Source organism: Daphnia pulicaria, chromosome 6 (assembly GCF_021234035.1).
Source record: "Daphnia pulicaria isolate SC F1-1A chromosome 6, SC_F0-13Bv2, whole genome shotgun sequence".
NCBI lineage: Eukaryota > Metazoa > Arthropoda > Branchiopoda > Diplostraca > Daphniidae > Daphnia > Daphnia pulicaria.
Window position 1 is genome coordinate 2,888,672 of NC_060918.1, and position 23,486 is coordinate 2,912,157.

The window sequence follows — 23,486 nt, forward strand, 5'->3', positions numbered from 1 at the left end:
CTGTTGTTACCCCTTCCCACATTTTTTTTTCCTTTCTTTCTTTTTCTGTTTTTCTCCATTTTTACCGTACCCTCTACCCTCATCCCATTTTCCAGCATTGTTGCAACTGACCTGAGAGGAGCAGGTTCATTTAGTTACGGCCGTAACCAAATAAATGTCCATCAGTCATCGAAGAATATTCTTGTGCTTAATTGAGTGTTGTTACAGTTATTGAGAGCGTAACAATTTAGAACCTTGACAACGGCGAGAAGCTAATCGAAGACAACAGAGTGAAAACAAAAACAAAACAAAAAAACTATGGAGTTTATCGCAGAGGCGGTGCATGCTTCGATTGATCTCACCCAAACGGATTATCACGACACCGTGAACGATTTTTCACCTCCTCGTGCGTCATCACCAGTTCCAACGCCGGTTGATCATTCTCATCCTGATCACGATTCCTATCCTACCGCATTTTATCGCCCAGAGAACGTCCAGCAACAACCAGAGGTCTTACCATCTCATTACGCTGCGCCTCCATTAGTAAGTCCTATCAAATGTCTTAGTATTTCATTAGAAAAAATTATTTTATTTAGCTGATTTATTGTGTTAGGAATGTACAACCTTGGAACCCACTGTCAGCAATGTAGAAATTGAGAACTCTTACGGCGATATGATTGCAAATGGAATGCGTGTCATGCACTTTATGGATCATCGCCCATTTGACGTGTTTCATCATCAGCAGCATCATTATTCTAGTCACTATTTACCCATGACGCATTACCCGCCCGGTTATCATCCACCAGTGGATGGACTAACGCCGGAACCTTACCCTCCCATTAATTCGCCAGCGTCATTTTCTCCACATATAATTGTACCTAAACCCGTACTCCACAATAACAGCAGCAATAGTAACTCTTCTGCTAATTCGGTCGGATTTCAACCATACCAATCACCTCATTCACAGCCGTGTGTCGATTCGAATGTAATCCAAATGTATGTATCTAAAGTGACTCCATTAATAGCTTTCGGACTAAATTTTTGATTCTGTTAAAACACAGGAAGAGTTCAAACGAGTGTGACACAAGCAGTGACGAGCAATATGGCAGTTACCACATCGAGATGCCACCATGTAGTGTTTGTGGTGACATCAGTTGCGGCATTCATTACGGAGTTGTGGTTTGTGAAGGCTGCAAGGTATTTATAGTGACAATCAGTGAAATATTTGCTTTAATTCTATGTTTCGAATTTGACTTTGGCAGGGCTTTTTCCGACGAGCGAATTTAAGAACCCCAGAAGAGCCGGCGTTTATATGCTTTTACAGTTCAAACTGTATCGTCAATCGTTCAAATCGAAATAAATGTCGAGCTTGTCGATTGCGTCGGTGCTACGAAGTTGGAATGGTTTTTGGTGATGGTAAATAGTTTCAAATGATTATATCAGTAATATTTTGATGAAACTTGTTTTTTTCTTCTGTTGAACAGGATGCGAGTTGAGCAAAAAGCGGCGTCGAAATCGATATGGACTGTCGCAGGATCCACCTCTCCAACCACCGATTCATTGTCGGCCGCGGTCACTGCCATCGCCGGACGTACTAGAATGGATGGGTTTCGTTGTAGCAGCTCAATCGGCAAGTTTTACTTCCGTTTCTGAAATATTCGCTTCAAGGGTAATGATTTTTTTAATGAATTTAGCGCACCTCTGATTAAAAATGAGTTTTTTTTTCTCTCGCAAAGTATGCTGCCGTCTCGTCACTAGGTCCGGATCAACTGTGGCCACCTTGCGGGGATCTCAGTCATCACGGTTATCAGGCTATCCAACATTTTGCCCATTCTCTACCGTTTATCGCTTTCTTGCCTCCTGATTTGCGAGCTTACCTGTTAGAAACGAATGCACTTGATGTGATGGTGAGAACATTAACTAAATTTAGACTTTCAGTTTTCATTTAAACGAGTTGTAAATTTCGTGCAGATTTTGCGACTAACTTTTCGCTTTTGCTTGGATCGTGAATCCTTTCTTTTTCCGACTGGAGCTGAAGTTACAAAGGCTTGTCTCTCTTCCACACTCTTGGGTAGCACGGTAGCCAATCGTCTTGCCAATCTAGGTACCCCCCTCTTTACTTTATTTTTTCATTAGATGTGATCGTGATCAAATGTTTGTTTTTTATCACAGGTCGACTGGTGTTTCGATTGGGTATCGGTTCCGATGAAATGGCCTTTTTGTCAGCGCTGGCTCTACTCTCGTCGGACGCTATGAATGACGGATCCTTGCATGGCTACGCGCCCATGCTAAACGATATTGCCAATAAAGTTTTGCAGGCGTTTCAATACTTTGTTGGACAACGCTGGTCAACCCGGCCCTTTTTCATCGGGAAATTGGTCGCTCTTCTATCTGATATCCGAGCTCTACAGCATTCCGTCGCACTTCAAACATGGCTTGCACCGACTGGCTCCAGTTCCCACAGCGTTTAAAAATGAATTGTTATAACGTCAAGTAAATCCTTTCGCAGTTGTATTTTTTCATCAAGAACTTGGTTAATATTGCAGTGTATTTGAAATTAAGAAAAATTTGTATTGCGCAAACACGACACACGAGCGCTAACAAAAGAAGGTAAATACACCATTTCAATGGCCTCGGAGACTTTTCCATCACTTTTCAATAAAATAAAATATCCTGAGTCCAAGCCCCGGCCAAACGGATCGAATCTTCATCGATGCTGCAGAACATCTTCTGACAGCTGGAGGTCGAACCGTTGCCTGGACGACGCGCCATAGCCCTGAGGACAAATTCTTTTTTCACAGGAGGAGGTAATGTAGATGCATCATCCTTCTTCTATTTAATGGGGTATAAAAACAGTTAATGTGTAATAATAACAACACTTTAATAACAACACTTACATTAAGGTTTTCTAAAGCTCTAAGTAAAGCAATTCCTGCCGGAGTGTGCGATCCGCCCGGTAGAGAGACGTAATTATCGATTAAAAGGCGAGTGACAAAGTCATCAACGCCTTCCCAGTTTTCGTAGCTGATCATTCTGCGACGCAATGCATTAAATTGTGACAAGTGAACTTCGACCGTCTGGAGCGTTGGAAGCAAATCCTATTTTCAAAAATAAAATTAAAATAAAAATATAATTCATAAAAAACGGTAAAATATAATGCTAATAATGCTATCATACTACCTCATATTGTTGTAATTCGAGTGGTGAATGGCGGGCAATTTGCACGATCTTGGATATGGCTGCCTGGCAATTAGAAATAGCGTCGGGCAGTTGTGTAGTTGAGGGTAATTCTTCTAGCAGCCGGTTAACCGATGCGTGAATTATTGTCGGAAGAAGCAGGGATGCTATTTGAGCTGGTCTTAGAGCAGAGAAAGTGTGAAGAATTTTCTCGGCCTCTTTGGTATCGTCAAAAAGACGTTTCTGTCTCCAGGCCACGACTGGCTTGGCCGTCCGCCACATTTCCTGCCAAAGATTGCCCGGCGTCTGCATCCTCCCGCTCAAACGACCTAAGTGATGAACCAGAATGATAATCTTCATCATAGTGACTCACGTGTACATTCGGAAGAGGCTACACGCCCTCCAACCTCTATTTATTTTTGAATAACATTTCCTTCAATGGCAGTTTTTGGTTTACACGCAACTAGAAACTGTCCGTCAGCAGGTTTACCGGTAGCTGATGGTATCTATCGAATGTGAAACCATCATGATCACATGAATAACTTTATATCGCTTGGCATTCCAGGCGACTGACATTAAATAGCGGGACAACGATGAGCTTCACGTGCGTCTCAATGCGCGAGAAATTCATGCATGAACAAAATAGGTGATTCCAAGACATGCATATACATTTCTTTGCAGGGAGACGACACAGTGTGCTAAGGAAATGAAACTAAATCCCTTGACATAAAAAGCCGCTCAAAGAAAACGCCGAAGAGAGTTGGCAACTATCCTCTGGCGTTTAGTTTTCGCAAGATTAATTACTGATGACAATCTTCGACTGGACTGCTTATTGCGTAATCCATCTCCGTGAACTCACCTTCAATTTTGCAACCGTCGGATGTTACTACCTCCTCTTCAATCCAGTCCCTTGGTGAGTGCCAGCGGACGAAGTCCTCAATCTGGGCTCCAGGATTGGCCGCCTGGAATAACAACAAAATTAATGAATTTCATTTGCCCAATTTGGAATGTCTTTTTGTTCAAGAACAATACATTTTAATTAAACTCAAATGGATATCAGTCGCTTTGATTACGTAGACCATAAAAAAAATTTTAATGAAGTTTTTAAATTCCAAAAAGAAAGAAATTAAAAATGAAACAAAAAATGAAAACCCTGTCGGATGATGCAACGCTTCTTTTTTAATTCGTCACGAATCCCTTGTTATGAACAAGATAACTTCATCTTTAAAGAAAAAAAAAAAAAAACTGGTAGAAAACCCATCCGACGGTTATGCCAAAAATGGGAATACCACGACCATTTCGAACGCCCTAAGCATAATCACCGGTAAATTTAGTATGAATATGAAGCAGTGCCAAATAGGGTGTTAACTAAACGCCAAATATAATAAAGCGTAAATGAATTCCAAACAGATTTATAAAAAAGCAAACAACCGTACTTTAAATGATTCCATGTCGGAGAGAAGAGAGGCGGAGAGGATTCTAGCGCGCAACTCTGATCCCTCAGCGTTATCACCGAGTTGTTCCATCATTTCAGACTGCTCCTCTATCATATCTTCCGTCATAGGCAAAAGGGCTTGAGTCACGGGTATGTATAGCGTTTCGCCCGAACGGAGTAACTTCATTTTGGTTCGCTCTTTGCGGCCTTGCGGCTGGTTCCAGGCCGAATGGCGCTCTTTTGGTGGCGTCTCCTCAATCGACTCCAGAGTCTCTTCGGCGTCGTAGAATTCGTCCTCATCCGCCAGATCAACCGGCGGCCCCGAAGTGCTCACTTTCTTGTGTTCAATGCAGCAATTCAACATCTACCAGATCCAGAAAAAAAGAAAAATGAGCAAACTTGAAAACGTTGAATTTTATTTATAGTCTGACTCACCTGCAGTTTTTGATATAAGCGGCAGTAGTTCAAATCGGGCATGCCAGTCTTCAACCTTGGACCCAGAGAGGGAAAATAACGACTTTGTTAGTATGATGCAACACGATAAAAAAAACAAAAAAAACATGGCGAACTCTGCGAAAGCGACGGAATAAGGGAAAATGGCGCGAGCACAGACAGGTTGGAAGAACACACACTGGTCCCGTAGGCTATGTTAGCGTAAAGATAAAGAGGAAAGAAGAAGAAAAAAAACCCTAAAAGGTTTGGCTTGGCCGTCTTTTATTGTTTCGTACGTGTATACAGAGGGCTGCGATGGGTAAATGCCATCCAGTCAGAAGCGGAAAGTCAATAATACGTGAGGCCTTGTTTCATGATGGTGAACCCGCCCTGACGAGAAGGAAAGAAAAAAAAAGACAAACTTCTGGCTAAACATTCTAACTATTTTTGAATGGCCACGTAGTAGAAAAATTCTTTGAAGACCGTTAGCAAACTGTTTTTGTAATTCAAGAGATAATTTGATCGACAATTTTTTTTTTCCTGGTAGACAGTGGCCCATAAACTCGTCTAAGATGATTGCGGTGAAATGACCGTCTTATATTCCGTTTGGAAAAAGTTTGTTGATTTCTTCTTCCCTTCTGTGATGTTCATTTTGAGGTTCTCGGTTTGGTCGACTTTGTTGCTGGACTGTGACGAGTTTGTTGGTGCCGACTAAATTCTGTCAGTCAATTCACAAGATCCAGATGACGATTGGAGGCCGCTCCTCTTCCGTACTGAGCTACATTCCACACTCCGTCCGAAGGAAAACTCGAGCATGACATCGTTACCGCAATGTGTCCACTTGGTGTTTTACTATTTTGGACCTGCTGTTGGCGTCCAGTTTCTTAAATGACTGCCAAACCCACAACATCTTCATTTACCTCGTTCACAAACTAGCGAGTCCACGGACGGAAATCCCGAAAATGGAATGACTTTTAAATGAGATGTTGTCAAGACTTCTTCTGTCGAACGTTTTAGCAATATACGAAAGTCCGTCTCTATCCCGTTATACCACCGAAAACCGCAGGTATAGACATTTCCATCGAGGGAGCAGCTCATCATAAGTTAAATCGAGAATTACGACTCGGTTGTTTTTACAACAGACGGCCCGACATTCGAGCAGTTCATCTAATCGAGAATACATTCCTAACCACCTGATAATGAAGTAGAGGACAAAATACCAAAAAATAATACTAAATAGACGTAGGTATATAAAAACCAAGCCCCCGGGGCTATTGTAGGATGGGATGAGATCACCGTTCACGAACCCACACTACCTCCTTTTATTTCTTTTTCTCTCCTCTTGCCTTCTTCAGATTCATCTCATCTTTCAGATTGAAGATGCCAACGATACTCGCGGCTGCTGCTGCTGCAGTTACCTCCCCTCTTTTTAGCCTCCTCCTCCTCCTTCTCTCTTTCGTTCTAAAATAACACGGCACAAGCTATCAAAGACGAGTCGGTGGCTCGAGTCGACACGCACCGGTACTGTCTTCCAGTAAGCTTCCTTGTCTACATCAGTCATAAAAACTCGATATAACGTGAAACAACTTGGTGGGGTACCGACAATCTTTCCAGTCGCTCTCCGACTATCGTCGTGATCAGAACACACGCCAAAGTTGCCCGACTCCAATCATATTATCGAATCTGGATTAAGTTCATGCAGGTACGTTCCATATTGTGCGAAACTGCTAATTTTTAGGTTTATTCTACATGGAGACGAGGAAAAACGAACGAGAACAATGAGGCGCTGAAACCCCTCAGCGCATAAGCGATTTCAACTTCCAAAAAAAAAAAAACCGAATTGAAACTCCCCTGTGTCCCGAGTGTAAGTGGAGTGTGTATACGTGTGTGTTGTTGTTTTGGTTGTTCGACTCGGCGGTTCATTTGAAAGTAAAATCAGTGTCGGAGGTCGTCGCCAGCAGCAGCGGCGAAATGCTGTGTTACAGCGACAACTCCTGGTTGGGAGAACGCAACGGGGTCATTTTGCATAATTTGATGATTGCTATCGATTGTACACATACGTCACTATACCCCGGCTATCTTTAGCTCACCTATAGCTTTTAGGTTAAACTCACGACCTGCAGTTTTAAAAACTCTTCGTCTCGTTTGCTTTGTAAACATTTGAGAGAGAGAGAGAGAGAGAGAGAGAGAGAGAGAGAGAATTCGAGAGTCAGACAGGCAGACAGACAGAGAACGAAAGAAAGCCGGACAAAAGTCATCTCCAAATTAGCCGAGGGAATCAAAAGGGACTAGAGAGAAAGAGAGAGTTCAAGGGCACAAACGGACGCGTTTTTATAAACATGCCGGCCGTAGAACTTGGCAGGCTAGTACGTCTCTTTCAAAAATTCCTGGTGGGTTGACGATCGGCTGGATGCTACGACACCTGTCGTAGAAAAAAGCCTTTCTACCTTTTTTTTCTTCTCGATAAATTGTCAACTTGGGTAAAGTACCACGACGGCCTTAGGATCAAGTCTTCTTCTCAAGGGCGCCCGGCCCATAGATGGGGACAGGTGCCCGGCCATCAAGTAGCGGACGTCAAGTGATACGGATGTTTTACGGATTCTAAAATGGACAAAATCGATAAAAGCACGACCCAACGTCAGATTCTAAAAAACCTCCAAAGGAGATCGTGACTGTGGTTATGGTCGTGTTACGATTCCCAGTGCTACAGCAGGAATCCAGCCTGTGTTAAATCGCTTCCAGGTGTATATCTGTTCCAAACATCATCACATGTGATGCGGATGCCCAAAAGGCACATGAAAGAGATGGTCGACGCATAATCACCAGCTCCGAGCAAATAAACGAGAAATTCAAAAGGAAAAATATTATGTTTAAAAGCTAGCTGCTGGGCAAACGACAAACACATCTCACTTTCCCAGCGTCCGTCTTTTCAATCTACTTTGCAGAGCATTTTTCAGTTTGCCAATCCAACCGACGGATTAACCTTGATTAACACAACCTTGATAATACCAAAAAGAGTATCATCAAATGGATGGAATTTGCGCCCTGCGGATGTCCTTTTATTCTTTTACTATTTTTAGAAACGTCTTCACTTCTTTAAATGAGAAAATTAACTACTCGTTAATCTAACTAAACATCTTTTCGAAATCTTTTCATCAACGTAATACATCAAATTACAATAAAATATAACCAAAAAAATTTTAATCAACTCAACGTCAACGTCAGTCCCCGCCATTAATTGATATTTTTAAAAACTAAGTTTGTCCGTGAAGAAATTGGCGTAATTTATCCAGTCTAATTAACTATTTTGTTACTTCCGCAGTATGGGTTAAACGAAATTGGCTGAAACGCGACAAAGATCGACATATATAGTGACGAGTCATGTGGCGACCGTGGTTTTGGATTGTGGTGATATTGCTGGTTGGCCAGCCTATCCATTCGTCAGAAGCCTCGAAGCCACCCCCATTATGTCAAGCAGTGTACGGCATCCGGATGAGCTCGACCGGTACTGTGGAAAAAGTGTTGGATGCAGCCCGATGCGAGAACGGCGATATCTTTTTCATCAAAAGTTTCCTCGAACAAATTAAACCCCAAATTTCGGGGGGCAATTTACTAGAACTTGAAATCAACAATTGTTTCCTTCCTTCGTTATCCGGATCAGATTCACTTGCTGGCATCGGTTTACGACGGCTGAGCATCCAGCAGAGTGGACTGAAAAATTTGTCTGTCGATAGTTTAGCTGGCCAAGAGAACGTCTTGGAAGAACTGGATCTGAGCGGCAACGACCTGGAGGAAATCCCGGCAGCCATTAAAAATTTGACAGCCTTAATCCGGATGGATCTCAGTCGAAATCGAATTCGTTCACTACCACAGGGCTCCGTTTTCTTCCACCTACTCAAGCTTCGACACCTCAATATGAACTACAATCGATTGGGATACTTGGACACGGTTCGATTTCCGTCAGGAGTGGATGCCGGCCAAACACTACCACTGGCTATTTTCAATTTGGAACCGCTAAGAGATCATATTGAAACAATCCAGCTGCGTTCAAACAATCTGACGGCCTTTCCTGACCAGTTTTCCAGGCCTTTTGGGCGCTTGCGTCATCTGGATCTATCTAACAACAACTTTCAAGGTATTTGTGTACACATAACGAAAACGATAACAATGAATTCCAATTATTTTAGTTTCGCTTAGATATTCCGCTAAAGTCTTTCTCAAAAATGCCTCAACTTGGCTGGCTGCAATTGAACAACAACAAGCTATCCGAAATACCCCAACTTCAATTACCTTCGTCATTGAAAACCGTCTCAATCCGAGGTATTAACTACCGTTAAATGATGTGGCCATAAAACATAATAAAACGGAAATTCATAATCCGTTTTGTCAGGGAATCCCGTCCGTTGCGACTGCAGCGCTGTTTGGCTTTGGCAGTGGGGCCGGTTGCAAAAGACCTTAACGGAAGGAGCAGAGTTTGAAATCGACGACTGCGTTCATCCCGAACGGTGGAAAGGCCAACATTTAACAGATCTTTCACCGGGTTTTTGCAATAACAGTGAAACAACTCCAAATGTTGAGATTACATCTGCTGATCCAGACGACACAGAAAAATTTTTGCAGTCCATTACTTTTGACGCCACTCCATTTTCGGACAGAATCAACGTAACAATGCAACTAAACGGTAACATTTCCACAGCCATCAATTTGACCATCAACTATCGGCAATTCGGAAGTGGGAAAACCAGTGAATTGCCCATTGCAGGGATTTTTCCCGGCAACAACTCGCAAACTCTAGTAGGTTTGACGGCTTCCACGGGCTACCAAGTTTGCTTCCAGCTTGCGGGTCGTTCCAGAAGCCAGAATCGATGTTTAGAAATAACAACACTTCCAGAAAAAATGACGTCTTATCCAGTAACCGAAGTGGCAGTCGCTGCTTCAGTCTCGACATCCACTACGTTGGTTGTCGTGATTTTGGTGTGCTGCTGCTGCCCGAGCATCAAGTGCCGAAAAAAGAATAAAAAAGGCGAAAACAATTCGCCAGACAGCAGCAGCAATAAAGATGAAGTCGATCAAAAAAGCAAAGTATTGAAATTCGCATCATCGACGAACATGGATTCGGAATCCGCCGGCATTTGGCCCAATGTAGAACAGTTCCATTCGGGACTATTTTCGACTTTCCGTGGACCTGGACTAGCACACCAGCAGCAACCTGTTGACGATCAGAGTCACCAAGTTTTTCAAGCAACTTGCAATTACTTACGGCAGAGGGCTCTGGATCCGTCAAGAGGCTTGGGAAATCGGGGCAATGGTCATCTGGTGGAAATTCCCCAGCACCGCCGTCATTCGATGACTGCCCAGCTGCCCATCTACCTTACCCCGATAACAGACAATCAACTGAGCCAATCGGCAATCGAACAAACAAGGTTCACGCCAGGAAACAATGTGCACTATTTCAATGCTAGCTACGGGTTGACGGAATTCCATCCGGGCCAGTCAAACTCTAATCCAATGGGTAACCAATACAAGTATTGCACATGGAGGCCGTCCAAAAAGGCTCGACATCCGCCTTTACTCAATAGCTGGACAAGCTATCCGGATTTCCTTGCCAATAGCGGCTCGTTCAAGCAGCATCCGCACCAACCGCCCGTAGCCGTTCCAGTCTATTCGATGACCACATCATGCCGGACCCGACGCAATCGTGACCGTTTTTACTGGTCCGCTGCCCCGGCTCCCATCCACACAGTGGAAATGCAATTTTGAACTCGAATCACTACCATCACCACCATCATCATCCAGTTTTCTTATGGGCGTATATGAGGATTATCGAGTACGGTATATAGTATAGCAATAAACACACATCTTTGATGGACTTATTGGACCTAGTTATTGTTCAATCTTTTCTTACACTTTCGCAAGGAGGCACGTTTTCAAAAAAGAAAAAAAAGAAACTTTCGAAAATGTTGTGATAAACGTGTCGTGCATTCTTGCGCTCAGTCATTTGATTCTGTGCTACGGCTGTGGCCGGCATTCCATTTGTTTTTTTTTTCTTATATCTTTCCCTATGAAACATTGAATTCGAAATTTTGTGCAACAGAACTTTGAACAAGAAATTACGAGCCCCTCAAAATACATACAAAGTATAGTCTAGAGAGATATCTACCAGCATGGTTACAAGACCGCAATGCGCAATGGTAACAAGTTGTGTTCCAACAGTTGTTCGTATGATTGCCTTTGAGCCGGAATCGAATGGCTTATTTCCAGCGATCGTTTCAGGTATAACTCAAAACAATAGGACGATTACGTATATAGCGAGTTCGGTAGAAACTGTTACAGCAACATGCCGTGTTTCAACTTCATTTTCTGTGTTTGTTTTTTTACCGAGAGAATTTTCGTCGCAAAAAAATAAACAAGCGGTTGGGGTTAATAAAAAAAACGGTCAAAAATGACTGAGGATGAACCAGATTTGAGTCAATTAAACCACCAACTGTAAAAAAAAAAGAAAGAAAAAAACTGAGTGCGTCATCTCTATCTCATGATCACGTTTTTAATTGCGCAGGGTCATAGCGATGTTTATAGATTTTTTTTATTTCCTCACACGGTGGTCATTCATTTACGGGAGGCTCGTTCGAACTTCACGGTACACAGGTGGTTATTTCCTTATCTTTGAACACGGCACACGAGGAGGAAAAAACTCGGATTCACTTTGCAAAAGACAAAACAAAAAGCATTGGATTTTGGCTGGCACTGACTTGTCGGTCCCGAGGCGGATCATTCGGGCTTAGTCGACTGTGTGGGTGAACGCACCTGGTGGTGGTGTCTCACCACGTAAGGGGCGAACGTCCTCTTGATCTCCTTGGTAACTTAAAGCATCTGGCATCCAAATAGGCGTTCTCATTTTACCAGTATTGAAGCATCACCAATCTGACAGTTATACGATTTCCTTCCCTCACAAAACAAAAGACTTTCTACCAATATCGCATGGATCAGCTTTACGGCATGTATAAATATTCAAAAATAAACTCATTTTTTTTGTTTGTTTCATCTCTGCGCCGGGCGCAAACTTCGACGGTATAACATCGTCAGCCAGATGGTGCCTTGACAGAAATCGTTCAAATAAGAAACATTTATCTACCGATGCATTTTGCGTTTTGGGCGAATCGAAATCATAATAGGGGTAGGAAATTTTTTTCTGGATCTCTTTGTGACGAGTCTCTGCGGTCATTTTCGGGAGATTGTCGTGGGAAACTTGAACGAAAAAGTTAGGCACACCTATTTTCATGCATCGTTGATTCCATCCTCTAATTTCTTGAAACATCTTTTCTCTCGCTCTCGTCAAGTTTCTTTTTCTGCAGATCGACTGACTTTCTACTCTCGACTCTTGACAAATTTTCCCGATTATCAAGTTAAAGGGGCTCAGTATTATTACAGCGCTGCGGGATCTCGTTTTTTCCCCCCGATGTCCAATTAAAGCCGTTACAGATGTACTAGTACATTATTGGATGAAAAATTGTTTTTGGCCTGTGGGTGACACCCACGAAACGTCTTTTGGGCTTTAGAAAGCTGCAAATCATAATATTCTAAGTGGCGATAAGTAGTTTAAATGACGTCAGATCCAGGGTATAGGTCAGTGGATGAGCGGGAAATAAATACGATAGCACCAAATTGCCAACGGCCGGTTACGAGCTTTTTAAACTCGATTGAGGTGGTACAGCTATTGCTCTGTGGTGTCGGAACTATTTGAAGCAGGTCACGGGGAAGAATATTCAAACAACTTTCTAGATGCTGATGGATGGTAGATTCAACGAAAAACGGTTGCCGAAAGGAACCAGAGGGCAGCGATGATCTGACATTCTCACAGCATATCGAATCTCCGGTCGACTGTGAAAAAAACATCACAACCTCTTTCAAGAAAAAAAAGGGAAGAGAGCCCAGAGCAGCAACTCTTCATCGGGTTAACTGGTGCGATGCGCTTATAGGCCGAACGAACGGGAACAAGCAGTCCTCATGGGCATGTTGAATCGTGACTACTTTGTCAACATCTAGATTGGAAGCTGTCGGCAATAGGACGCGCAAAACATCACATTTTTTTAACGCCTGGAACAAAATAGTTGGCCAATATGATCACCGCGATATAAACGCAATTTCACCTCCCTTGGCTACGGGGAACGGTAAAGTCTAGAAAAAAAATTAAAGTAGATCCATCATAGAGTGTCATCACTTCTCTGCCATAAACAAATTATTTGGAAGATGTTTTCGACCAACAAATCTACCTAGTCCTTTCTAGACCTGCCATCGAAACAAAACAAAAAAACAAACGAGAATTTATGGGTAAGTAAACAGAGCGTGAGGGGCTCTCTCCTGGTGAAAAGAAGAAACACCAATCTGTCGTCGTCGTCGTCGAGATTCAAAGAGAACTTCTTTTCCCTTTTTTTTTTCTTTCTTTCTACACACGGCTTGTTAGTTCGATAGGCGAGAAAGCCATACAGGGCAGCAGTGAGATTTGTCTCTTATTTTTTTCCAAAACTCTATGGCCGCCGGTAGTAAATGCGCGTGAGAATTGAGATAATGGTTCTTCATCATAATGACAGTGAATGTAGGAAAGGAAGAAAAGAGGGTTGTTGGTCTGTAGGTTCCCCAAACCCTCGAAGCGGGCAGGCAGGCAGACGGACGAGGATGCGGACGGCTGGTCACTATCAAGGACACAAGGAGGCGGAATGAGAATCAAAGAAAAAGAAGGTGTACGACCGAGAGCAAAGAGGAGCAACAACATCCAACCAGTTGCTCGCCAACATTCAACAAGTGCGCACGCACAATTTCAATTCTCTACACAACAACTCGAAAACCGGCAGAGTGCAACCGAAATTTCAGTGAGATTTTTTTTCGCCCGTTCTTCTACTTGGCAAGATTTACGGCATTGGAGCACCACGAGCAAACAGGTAGAGATCATTACAAAGCTATATATACATTTCCCGTCGTTTTATTTTAAATGATGCAACATGAATTAATTGTATTAGCGGTAATTTCCCTGGCATTTAAGTTCTTCTTCAGCCGCAAGGTGAATTGAAAATTTATTTTCAATTTCTTGATTAGCGCTAGCAATCTCAATTGTGCAAGCGGTTGTAACGCAAATAGACAATGACACTGATGAGCGATGGCCCTCCAGGAGTTCCCGCCGGGAGTTCATCTATCCACGCAAAAATTTAATAGTAGCCCAGCGGTTTGACAAGGGATCTCAACAATCGCTCAGATAACCATCTTGGGAAAAAGAAAAGGTTCAGGTCATTCGCTCTTGAAAGGTAACCGACAGTTCGCTTCACGGCTGCTCCACCATCAGTCGGAAACGTGCGTGTAAAACAGAATAGTCTCCCCACCCCCCCCGTGGGATATATTATATGAAAGAGGGAGGAATGAAGAAGGGCATTGAACGGAAGACAACGTAAACATCTTTCGCCCTCGAGCCCACTTTCTCAGTTTATAAATTCCGTCGTCCGGATGGATAAAAAAAAGCCGGTGCACACAGATTGCGTAAAAAGACGCCATATGGTCATTTTTTTATTCGTTTTTATGACGTATTTTTTTTCTTCTTAGTTTTCAATACGGATCGGACAGTGGTTCAATGGATTGTGAACACGGCATCGAAATTACTTTCACACCATTAAAAAAGATTTGGCTTCTTCTTAATTTTACTTAGTTCTATTTGTGCTTGTTAGTTTTCTGGAAATGCCGCGAAATGCCGGGAAATGCGATGCGCTTGACGATTCCCCTGATTCGGAGATATTTTGAAAATAAAATAAAAAAATCAAATCAAACCCACAATGGTCACGGGTGAGTTTTTCAACGGATGGCCGCATTCCTTCACACCGAATGAAATGAAGCGACAAATTTGTATGAGAAAAGTCTTGCCCAAACATCGTCAGAACTCGGAATGCGTAGAAATAAGGTTGTATGTAATTAATGGCGAAATAACGAACAAGGCAGAAGATAGATGCGCTGCAATAGCCAAGGAGGTCATACGCATCGTCAGTCGAAAGCGCGGTCACGTTTGTCTCGTTATGGTAGCCAAGAGATTTGACGTGACGGGCGCCGACGTATCACTTGTTCCATTGATTCACGTCGCACACCAAGTCTACAATTCTACACGGTACAGAATCGAGCGTGGAATTGACAAAGTTTGCCTACGCAAACACAACTGTCAAGATCGTTTGGCTCCCCTCCGGAAGTTTCAATGTCTATGCTAATCGTCAGGTTTCGTTTGGTGCTCGGCAACAGCGGGAGTTTTACAATTCAATAGCATATGGTGCGCATATCAATTTCCAGGTTCCCTTTGTTGACCAAAACGCCATAAATCACAAAATAGATGGGGACGAACAAGTCACGCGTCGATACTTCAAAAAAAGATTTCACGATTTTGAGTTTGGTTTAACCTGTTTTCTTCAAAATGCTGAAAAAGGCTCTCGATGCACATAACCCGGCGAGCCGTAAAATGTTTTCGAATAGTCAAATCAGACCGTTTTCCTGTTATCCCACATTGAGATATCCGCCGTGACGGTGCATATGCTACTTTATCCTGACCGAAAAGTTTAGAGGAAAAAAGAAACACATCGAAATGGCTCCAGAGTAAAAGTGTGATGGGCGGAACCTTTCAAATCACGAGTTAGATTTATCGTATCCTTTTAATGCCTCGAGTCGGGATGCCTGTTCTGATGTGTTTCGATCCGGAAAGTCTGTAAAAGACGAGCGGCTCGATCTCTGAGTATCTCGAGGGTATCAAAAGAGTCACTGACCGCGGTAGCATTTTTTTACCTGCCAGCCAGAATAAATCATTTGAAGGGGGAAAAAAACACCCAAAAATATTTCGGTAATTTGAAATCCTGATATGTTAATCTATACGTCATTCTATTTAGTTTTAGACTGGAATGGAGAGGAGGATTGGATCGCTGTTATTGGTTTTGTCCATTGGATGCCTGGTTGCGGCCGGTGGCGTAACGGCCCAGTGCCCGTGGTCACGTAATGTCCCAGGGCTGCACGGTTCCTGCGCTTGCTCGTACAACTTGGCGCAAGAATTGACGCTACAGTGTGGCCAAGTCAATTTCACATTGCTAATGGAGGCGTTAAACGATCACGCTCAAAGTCAGATCATCGACTTGTTCTATGTGCACAACAGTACCGTGACAGATCTGCAAGACAACTTCCTCAGTCTACTCACTGTCCACAATGTTCAAATGTCCCGCTGTCAAATTCGCAACATCGAGCCGCGGGCTTTCGTTGGCCAGGAAACGACGTTAAAAAATCTCAACTTGCAAGACAATCTCCTGACGGTTGTACCAACTGAATCCTTACGACCGCTCAAAGTGTTGGCACTGCTGGACCTGTCTGGCAACCGGATAAGCCATTTGCCTGATGACGCCTTTGGTCCGCTCAAATTGAACACGCTTAAACTGGCTGACAATGGAAATATGACGTTATCATCGCATTCGTTCCGGGGACTGGAACGCACCCTCAAAAACTTGAACCTGAAAGGAACACGACAGCGTGAAGTACCTGCCGAAGCCGTTCGTTCTCTGAGCGCTTTGGCTTTCCTCGATCTGGCTCAAAACGGAATCCGCAGTTTAAGTGGTGGGCTCTTTCGACATCTGGACTCATTAACGGCTCTCAACATGGAGCGTAATTCTCTTTCGACGATCGAACCGGACGCATTCATCGGCGTCAACGACACACTCAGCTCCCTCAGTCTGTTGAACAATCTCATTACCGAGTTTCCAACTCAAGGCTTGGCCCCTCTCACGCAACTCAGGGTAAGTAAATCACTATTGACTCTACTTAATTTTAAAACAAACAAAAAATATGGTTGGAAAACGCAAATCGATTGAGAAATAATCAACGAGCGGTTATTTCAAACAACCAATTTCCGTTTTTCAAAAATGTGACACCTTGTAACCTCATGACACGCGACCTATTTATGGGTCGCCTCTCGACACATAATTTAAAAATGATAACATATTAATTTTCCCAATGGCAGTATTCCCTCCAGACACATTACCATCGTTAAATATGGGGGTTTTCCTTTCCTAATTGGGCCATCCAACATTTGAGGTCAAGACACATTCAAAAAGACAATTGTGCTCCTCTTTGTCCCCGATTTCACTGTACGTAATAATTGCTCCATTGCAAACGATACAGCTAGAGGCATTGGCTCTTGCCTAATTTATGGCTGTGCCTGTGAGCGCTTCTGGCAAAAAAAAATAATAAATATATTTTTTTCGTTACGGACGATAATCCGAAACGGTCAACGAGCGCGTGAGCTGGAATCTTGGCCAAGCAAATCGTTCATAAAAAACTAAAAATGCACAGCAAAGACTAACAAATTGTCGAGCGTATTTTAAGCGTGAACGCGAAAAGAGATAAACAAATCGAAAATAGCCGACAGATGGAAGGACCTGCTGGGCATTCAAAAATTGCTGTCGGTCAGGAGTTATTCATCCCGACGACGACAACACAAAACCTTATTAGTTGCTATGTTATTAAGTTTATTGTTTTTCATTGTGGTATTTTTGCATCGCAAACAGGTGCTAGACGTGGGGTTTAATTTGATGAACGTCCTACCCGACGATGCTTTCTCTCCGGCTGCGATGCTCACCCTGCTGGCCCTCGACGGAAACCCACTGGCTACTTTACCACGAAAAGCCTTTGCTCACTTGAATGGGACGTTACGTGGTCTCAGTCTGGGCGGCAGATTCCTCGAATGCGATTGTCGACTTCGCTGGGTCGCCGAATGGATTCGCGACACTGACTTGCAGGTTACCAGCCGTGAACGTAGTCCACAATTTTGCGGAAGCCCGCCCGATTTCCGCACTCGCAGTTTCTACCAACTCGGTCCCGATGGTAAAAAAAAAAACCCTCGATTTTTCTGACCCACTCAGTATTCGTTTTGATGAATCTTTTTATAGAATTGAAATGCGTGGAAGACGTCATCAAAGAAGACAAATTCACACCAATGGTTCCACCGTCGACCACCATCACCGCAATGGTCGGTGTGCGTAGCAGCAGCACTATTCGGACTACTACCACGAATCGTGTGATAGATGATCAATACGAAGAAGACGTTGAAAGAATGATTCCATCGCCGCCACCAACACCGACACAACAACCCCCGCGTCGACAACAGATGCAACCACAGCCATCATTATCTCGTCCATCTACAGAAGCAGGCCCTCCTCCACGGCTCACTTCACCATCGCCAGCAACTCACAGGTAGCAAATTCATCTTCTGCCTGTCCAGCACGAACCAATTCTAAAATCTATATATGGCTACAGGAATAGTTATACGAGGACAACGCCAGCTTCTACCAATACCAACAAACTTGTTCGGGGAGGAGCTGGTGGATCGCGAACAAGACCTTACGGTCCGGGCGGAAGGCCTAATTTGATCACGGGGAATAGCAACGGCTACGCAGGTGATGTCCACTCATCAGGAAACCATCTGGACGGTATTGCTTCTTCGATTGCGGCAGAACGAGAGGTTATCGTCAAAGACGCTTATCGTCAAGACACTTCCGTCGTCATCCAATGGGACTCTGAAGCCAACAACATTCTCGGCTTCCGAGTGGTCTATCGTCTTTTTGGCGATGCTAATTTTCAACCTGGGCCGCCTCTTGACCCATCTGAACGAGAATTCAAAATTAAGAATGTTCCCGCTCAGGTAAATTTTCAAAACAAGATCAAATAAAACCATCAATAAGTAGCTAAAATTAATCAATATTGAAAAAAAAAATGGTTACAGGAGAGTTTGGTGGTTTGCGTCGTTTCACTGGAAGAAAGCAACGTCACACCGGAAACTGTCCCATTCCCACAATGCCGAGAAATCCGCACTGAACCGCAAGCAGCTTCGCACATGGACAAGATCATCATCGCTGCAAGCGCTGCCATTTGCGGAACGGTTGTCATAGCTGTCGTCATTTTCATTTGTTGCAATCGCAAGAGATCGCAGAAAAATGAAAAATTAAGACTAAACAACGTCTTGGCAGCTGGTACGAACGGTGGGCATCACAACGGAATTAGCACGACGGCTACTTCCCTGGCCGGTTCGCAAGTTCAATCCCCACTGGCCAATATGGGAAATATGGGTCTAGGACAACTTGGCGGAAGTAGCAAAGATTGGGATCAACTATCCATGTACAGTTCACGAAGTATACCTCGAGCCAGGATGTACCACAGCGACCGTCCAGGTAATTATTACAATCGTCAAGTAAAAAGTTCAATTCAATTCTCATTAAGAAAATCTCCCAAAATTCTCAAAGGTTCCGTAATGGGATCAGTCAATGGTGGGTTTATCGCTGATGACGCCCGTTCACATGTTTCCGGCTATTCGATGAACAAATCGGCCAATGGCGGAGTCAACTTACTTCGTTCGAGATCACTGATCGACGGCCCAACGCAACGAAGTGTTTCGGCCATGTCCGGCCGAGGCCCTTCTTACCTTCCACCTGGACTACACCACGGAATGAGCGGAGCAATGGGTCACCATTTGAGCGCAATGGGATTAGGTCCCCTCGGCATGGCCGGAATGGGCGGAAGTATGAATGCAATGGCTGGATTACCAACTTTATCTGGAATGGGACTATCAAGAGCAGGTAGAAACGGATGTAGTGGCAAAGCTTCCAAGACGACGGACCAAAACGGACATAACAAAAGACACCACAACAAAAGTAAAACTCAAAAATCCGCAAACTCCACCCTACCCACCAGTCAAACGGACAACGCAACGAACGAAGCCCTGACAACTAGTACTACGACCCTTATTCCAGCCGAATCCTTGCCCGCTTCTTCCACTGAAACACTTTCATCAACTCAAGCTTAAACCTGGCTACCCATTAATCTTTATATACTAAACATTTACCACAACTTGACTTGATGGTGTACATATGACGGGCGATGGATTAAAAAAAAAAAAAAAAATAAAAACTTGACGGATTCATGACCAACCACGATGGACATTTGACACTGACTCTACCTATTTTGTATAGATACATATTTATAATAATAATCACAAAAATTAGATCTCCGCGCATCACATCATTCTTTGGCGGATTTACGGATGAGCGAACTGGCGGCGGCAGCAGCAGCTGTCAACGGACGGGCATCTCGTGCTAGCCGGGCATCAACCAGAGCGGGAAGTCAATACTCGAGTCGGCGTTCGGAACAATTACGACGCCGAGCTGCCCATCTTCAGCAAAACGGACAGGATTCGTCGGATCAACAACATCAACAACAGCAGACGACAGGGGATGAAAGTAGCTGGGAAACGGACCGCGAACCAACCGGAAGCAGCAGTACAAGCGGACTGCTGGCCGGCCGCCGGCCACATCAACCCATGAATGGCATGCATTCTCAGCAACAAAGACACAGCAGCCAACACAGATTGCGGCCTGGGTCGTCAGTTCGTTCCGGCGAAACTGAAAACTGGACCGACCACGACATGGATATTTACATGGCTCACAACACTATGCGCAATGACCTGGTGCGTCTCTGAAAGTGAAATGCGGAGTTTCTTTTTTCTTGTTCTTTCGAGTTTCAATTAACCATTGTCTGTGACGTGTTTCTAACATGTAGAAAGCGAGTTGCTTGGTCAAACGCTTTATAACATTTCTAACTTGTTTTGGAGGATTTGTCGATACTCGATTTTGTTTCGTTTGTTATTTTGTTGTTTAAAACGTGGACTTACCCCGGAATAGTATATCCATGTTCCCAGCGATAGCGCAGTTCTAGAACGATCTCGTGCCACCAATGGGCTACACCCTCGATCCCGTTGAGGTGTGTCATTGTGTAGACGGCAGTGGTGGCCAGCCGCCACACCAAACTGTCCACTGGAGACGTCTTGAAGGCCGAGAAACTTTCCTTTATTCATACAAAAAATCATTAATTATCACACCCCACTTACCATAAAAGTTCGTTAAACTTCGTCATACCTTCCATTTAATGTCCAAAGAGGCAGAACAGTCGGACTGAAACTCTTCAGGATACGGATGAGTTTGAATCTGTTACATTTTTTGTTTTGATTTTTTGGAAAATAAAAAGCATTAAAAGCTATTTCCTAGTGAATCTTGATTCAAAAAAAAATTGTTGTACCTCTAAATCTCCTTCAGCGTCCGGAAACAGAAAATTGAGAAGATTCACCAACATATTTTCGGGAATCGGTCCACCAGTTTGAGCTTTTTTACTACCAAAAGGCAATCTTTTAGAGGACAATATCCCATAACCTGTTCGTTCTTTAGTTAAGGCTCCTAGAGCACGCTCATATTCCGGACTGTCTGTAGAAACCGTTTTAATTGAAATGAGCAATTCCGATTGTTGGTTGAATTATAAAATTTACCTGGACTTTGAAGAACCGTGTAGTTTTTGCCAAGAAGTTGTTCAGTAGATTCCTTTGAACCGCACAAATCTAGGAATGAACAAAGGCTCTTGATGAGTAATGACGGCACTTTATCGTTCAACACAAGGCGAACAATCCATAGAGGCGCTTCAATGGGAACCAAGTCCGTGTACACTTCACTGTCAACCACTACATCTTCGTTCAGATTGTTATTCCAAACTGCAGAAACCAGAATTTCCCTGTAAATAAATAAAAGAAAATTGAAATGAATTAAAAATTCTTTCATCTTGTTCAGTAACTTACTTTATGGGATCCTTAATTGCACCAAAACCAAGTTGGCTAAGAGTGGCGTTTCCTACCACTCCTCCTTTAGATTCAAAATCTGGCGGTTGTTGAGGCCAGTTATCCCATCCAGCATTTCGTATATCGATTAAAGAATAAGTTAAACACACCGAACACTCTACAGGGTTGATTGAACTACTTCCAATCTTTTCCTTGAAAAGCTCAATTAGTCCTATATACAAAAACATCGAAAAAGACGATTAATATTTTTCAGATAGGAATATTTCGGGAGTAAACCAACCTGACAAGTGTTTACAAGTTGGGGGGATACGTTTGAGATGAACCATTTGAAAGTCCGTTCGAAGATTTTTAGATTCAAATGTTCCTTGATAAAGTTGCTGGGACTTGGAATGTAACTGAACAAACACCGGAACTCGACTGTTTTATTGGGCAACCAAAATACGTTAATAAATAAGTAAACAGTAAAAAGAATTATAAATCAATGGTATACCTTTGAACGTTATTAACTGCGATGGTAACGGAGCTTAGAAGGAGATTGATTCGGTCTTCTGAAGTCAACATTTCATTGCCCGCTGGAGACATAATAACAAAATCACCGAGCCCGTAAAATTTTGCGAGCGAATGGCATTTGTTGAAAGGAAAGTCATGGTTTTTGTCCATTAAAGATTCAAACACTTGGCAGCCTTTTTTTTCTACAACCGATTCGCTTCTTTTTCCTTTTTCAGCAGATTCTTCTACCCAATGGTGTGTTAATATGAAAGGATGTCCTGTAATGTTTTTAATGTGTAAGTGTAATTAGAAATAATTTTTTTGTGTCACTTTAATATTTACAACCTGCGAAGCTGATGTCTTCAGATGAGGATTTCCATTCTCCATTTAGACCTAGAAAAACTGTAGTTTCTTCTTCTTTGTCTTTTAGAGATAGTTGCCAAGAGAATAGAATTTCTTCCAATCTTGAAGTAAACACTTCCCACTCAGACGCAGATGTGAAATCAACAATCTCAAATACTTCTTCATCCTGAATAAATGTTATTTATAGTTATACTCCAGTCAATTATTTCAACACGAGTATATTATTTGACTTTAAAAGAAAGCTAATGTTTGGAATTACATCAAGGTGAACCCAAAACTTATCATATGAGTTACAAAGTATGCATTTACATAGGGTTCTTTATTCTTAGGTAAGCTTAAATGTGAAAACATACTTCTTTTATTTTGTACTAATTTACTAGTTTTATACTAAATGCAAACCAGTGACATATAATGGTGATTTTCAACCATTATATACTCAATAAAATAACTAACGTAGCTATAACTGCCTTTTGACATTAGCAGCAGTTTGAATCTTCTATAAGGGTCAAGTTTTACTGAAATTAGTTACCTCTTGATCCATGTTTTTTTTTACTGAAATCCTGAAATCCTTTGGAAAACTTAGAGCAGCACAGCCAGCTAGAACTTGTGTTGTTTTTGTTGACAAAAATCAAGTGATGCGAACGCCATCTTCCAACGGAAAGCCAATCATAAAAAGTGGGCGTTTGTGGTGCTCTCTGGTGGTTAAAACTTGAGTATGGAACGGCTTCGCTTGAAAAAATGACGCGGACTAAAAAAAGAAAAAGTTATGCCTGATGTTAAAAATAAAACAACATGAAAAACAAAACCCAATATCAAGTTTAAGTCTAGAACTATTTCTTGCTGGGTGGGAAAAAAGAAAAAATGATTGTGGCAAGTCAGAATATAATCTCCCATGCCACTTTGGTGCGTCGTTTGTGAAAACCGATAAAGGTCAGCCAA

At 42.8% G+C, this 23,486-nt stretch overlaps 4 protein-coding genes across 6 annotated transcripts; 3 read left to right on the forward strand and 1 right to left on the reverse strand.

Annotated features, from left to right (window-relative positions):
- Window positions 1-86: 86 nt before the first annotated feature.
- LOC124344558 (thyroid hormone receptor beta-like) lies at window positions 87-2,614 on the forward strand. The gene is made up of 8 exons (XM_046798128.1): window positions 87-522; window positions 593-975; window positions 1,041-1,176; window positions 1,242-1,395; window positions 1,464-1,648; window positions 1,716-1,886; window positions 1,951-2,083; window positions 2,152-2,614. Exons 1-8 carry the CDS (start codon window positions 298-300, stop codon window positions 2,448-2,450), a joined length of 1,686 nt encoding a protein of 561 aa, XP_046654084.1. The 5' UTR covers window positions 87-297; the 3' UTR covers window positions 2,451-2,614.
- Window positions 2,474-23,219, reverse strand: LOC124344554 (rab3 GTPase-activating protein catalytic subunit-like). Of its 2 annotated transcripts, none has more exons than XM_046798122.1 (15): window positions 23,077-23,219; window positions 22,530-22,713; window positions 22,186-22,462; window positions 21,976-22,112; window positions 21,696-21,906; window positions 21,393-21,631; window positions 21,149-21,330; window positions 20,989-21,057; window positions 20,745-20,917; window positions 5,027-5,081; window positions 4,593-4,955; window positions 4,016-4,118; window positions 3,160-3,485; window positions 2,877-3,077; window positions 2,474-2,808 (listed from the first exon to the last, which is right to left on the reverse strand). In XM_046798122.1, exons 1-15 carry the CDS (start codon window positions 23,086-23,088, stop codon window positions 2,635-2,637), a joined length of 2,706 nt encoding a protein of 901 aa, XP_046654078.1. In that variant the 5' UTR covers window positions 23,089-23,219; the 3' UTR covers window positions 2,474-2,634. The 2 variants fall into 2 exon arrangements, with proteins under 2 accessions (XP_046654078.1, XP_046654077.1); XM_046798121.1 differs by having other exon boundaries at window positions 2,474-2,811; window positions 23,077-23,209.
- Window positions 5,565-10,901, forward strand: LOC124344555 (leucine-rich repeat transmembrane protein FLRT3-like). 2 transcript variants are annotated; one of them, XM_046798124.1, is made up of 4 exons: window positions 5,565-6,728; window positions 8,348-9,158; window positions 9,221-9,343; window positions 9,414-10,901. In XM_046798124.1, the coding sequence occupies exons 2-4, from the start codon at window positions 8,405-8,407 to the stop codon at window positions 10,781-10,783; spliced, it is 2,247 nt and encodes a 748-aa protein (XP_046654080.1). In that variant the 5' UTR covers window positions 5,565-6,728; window positions 8,348-8,404; the 3' UTR covers window positions 10,784-10,901. The 2 variants fall into 2 exon arrangements, with proteins under 2 accessions (XP_046654080.1, XP_046654079.1); XM_046798123.1 differs by having other exon boundaries at window positions 5,566-6,725; window positions 8,346-9,158.
- Window positions 13,771-21,109, forward strand: LOC124344553. The gene is made up of 8 exons (XM_046798120.1): window positions 13,771-13,959; window positions 15,928-16,818; window positions 17,590-17,905; window positions 17,971-18,274; window positions 18,338-18,722; window positions 18,804-19,248; window positions 19,321-19,653; window positions 20,080-21,109. The coding sequence occupies exons 2-8, from the start codon at window positions 15,940-15,942 to the stop codon at window positions 20,550-20,552; spliced, it is 3,135 nt and encodes a 1,044-aa protein (XP_046654076.1). The 5' UTR covers window positions 13,771-13,959; window positions 15,928-15,939; the 3' UTR covers window positions 20,553-21,109.
- Window positions 23,220-23,486: the final 267 nt, after the last annotated feature.

What these genes read in the sequence shown, in the direction of transcription:
- LOC124344554 (XM_046798121.1), bottom strand. An exon ending in GCTTATATCAAAAACTGCAG is followed by an intron (nt 4,956 to 5,026) that starts GTGAGTCAGACT and finishes TGGATCTGGTAG; the next exon opens with ATGTTGAATTGCTGCATTGA. An exon ending in CCGACATGGAATCATTTAAA is followed by an intron (nt 4,119 to 4,592) that starts GTACGGTTGTTT and finishes TTGTTATTCCAG; the next exon opens with GCGGCCAATCCTGGAGCCCA.
- LOC124344553 (XM_046798120.1), top strand. Translation starts at nt 15,940, where the DNA reads ATGGAGAGGAGGATTGGATCGCTGTTATTGGTTTTGTCCATTGGATGC. An exon ending in CTACCAACTCGGTCCCGATG is followed by an intron (nt 17,906 to 17,970) that starts GTAAAAAAAAAA and finishes ATCTTTTTATAG; the next exon opens with AATTGAAATGCGTGGAAGAC. An exon ending in AATGGGACTATCAAGAGCAG is followed by an intron (nt 19,654 to 20,079) that starts GTAGAAACGGAT and finishes CACAAAAATTAG; the next exon opens with ATCTCCGCGCATCACATCAT.
- LOC124344555 (XM_046798124.1), top strand. Translation starts at nt 8,405, where the DNA reads ATGTGGCGACCGTGGTTTTGGATTGTGGTGATATTGCTGGTTGGCCAG. An exon ending in ATCTAACAACAACTTTCAAG is followed by an intron (nt 9,159 to 9,220) that starts GTATTTGTGTAC and finishes AGTTTCGCTTAG; the next exon opens with ATATTCCGCTAAAGTCTTTC. An exon ending in GAAAACCGTCTCAATCCGAG is followed by an intron (nt 9,344 to 9,413) that starts GTATTAACTACC and finishes CCGTTTTGTCAG; the next exon opens with GGAATCCCGTCCGTTGCGAC.
- LOC124344558 (XM_046798128.1), top strand. Translation starts at nt 298, where the DNA reads ATGGAGTTTATCGCAGAGGCGGTGCATGCTTCGATTGATCTCACCCAA. An exon ending in GATTCGAATGTAATCCAAAT is followed by an intron (nt 976 to 1,040) that starts GTATGTATCTAA and finishes GTTAAAACACAG; the next exon opens with GAAGAGTTCAAACGAGTGTG. An exon ending in CGAATGCACTTGATGTGATG is followed by an intron (nt 1,887 to 1,950) that starts GTGAGAACATTA and finishes AATTTCGTGCAG; the next exon opens with ATTTTGCGACTAACTTTTCG.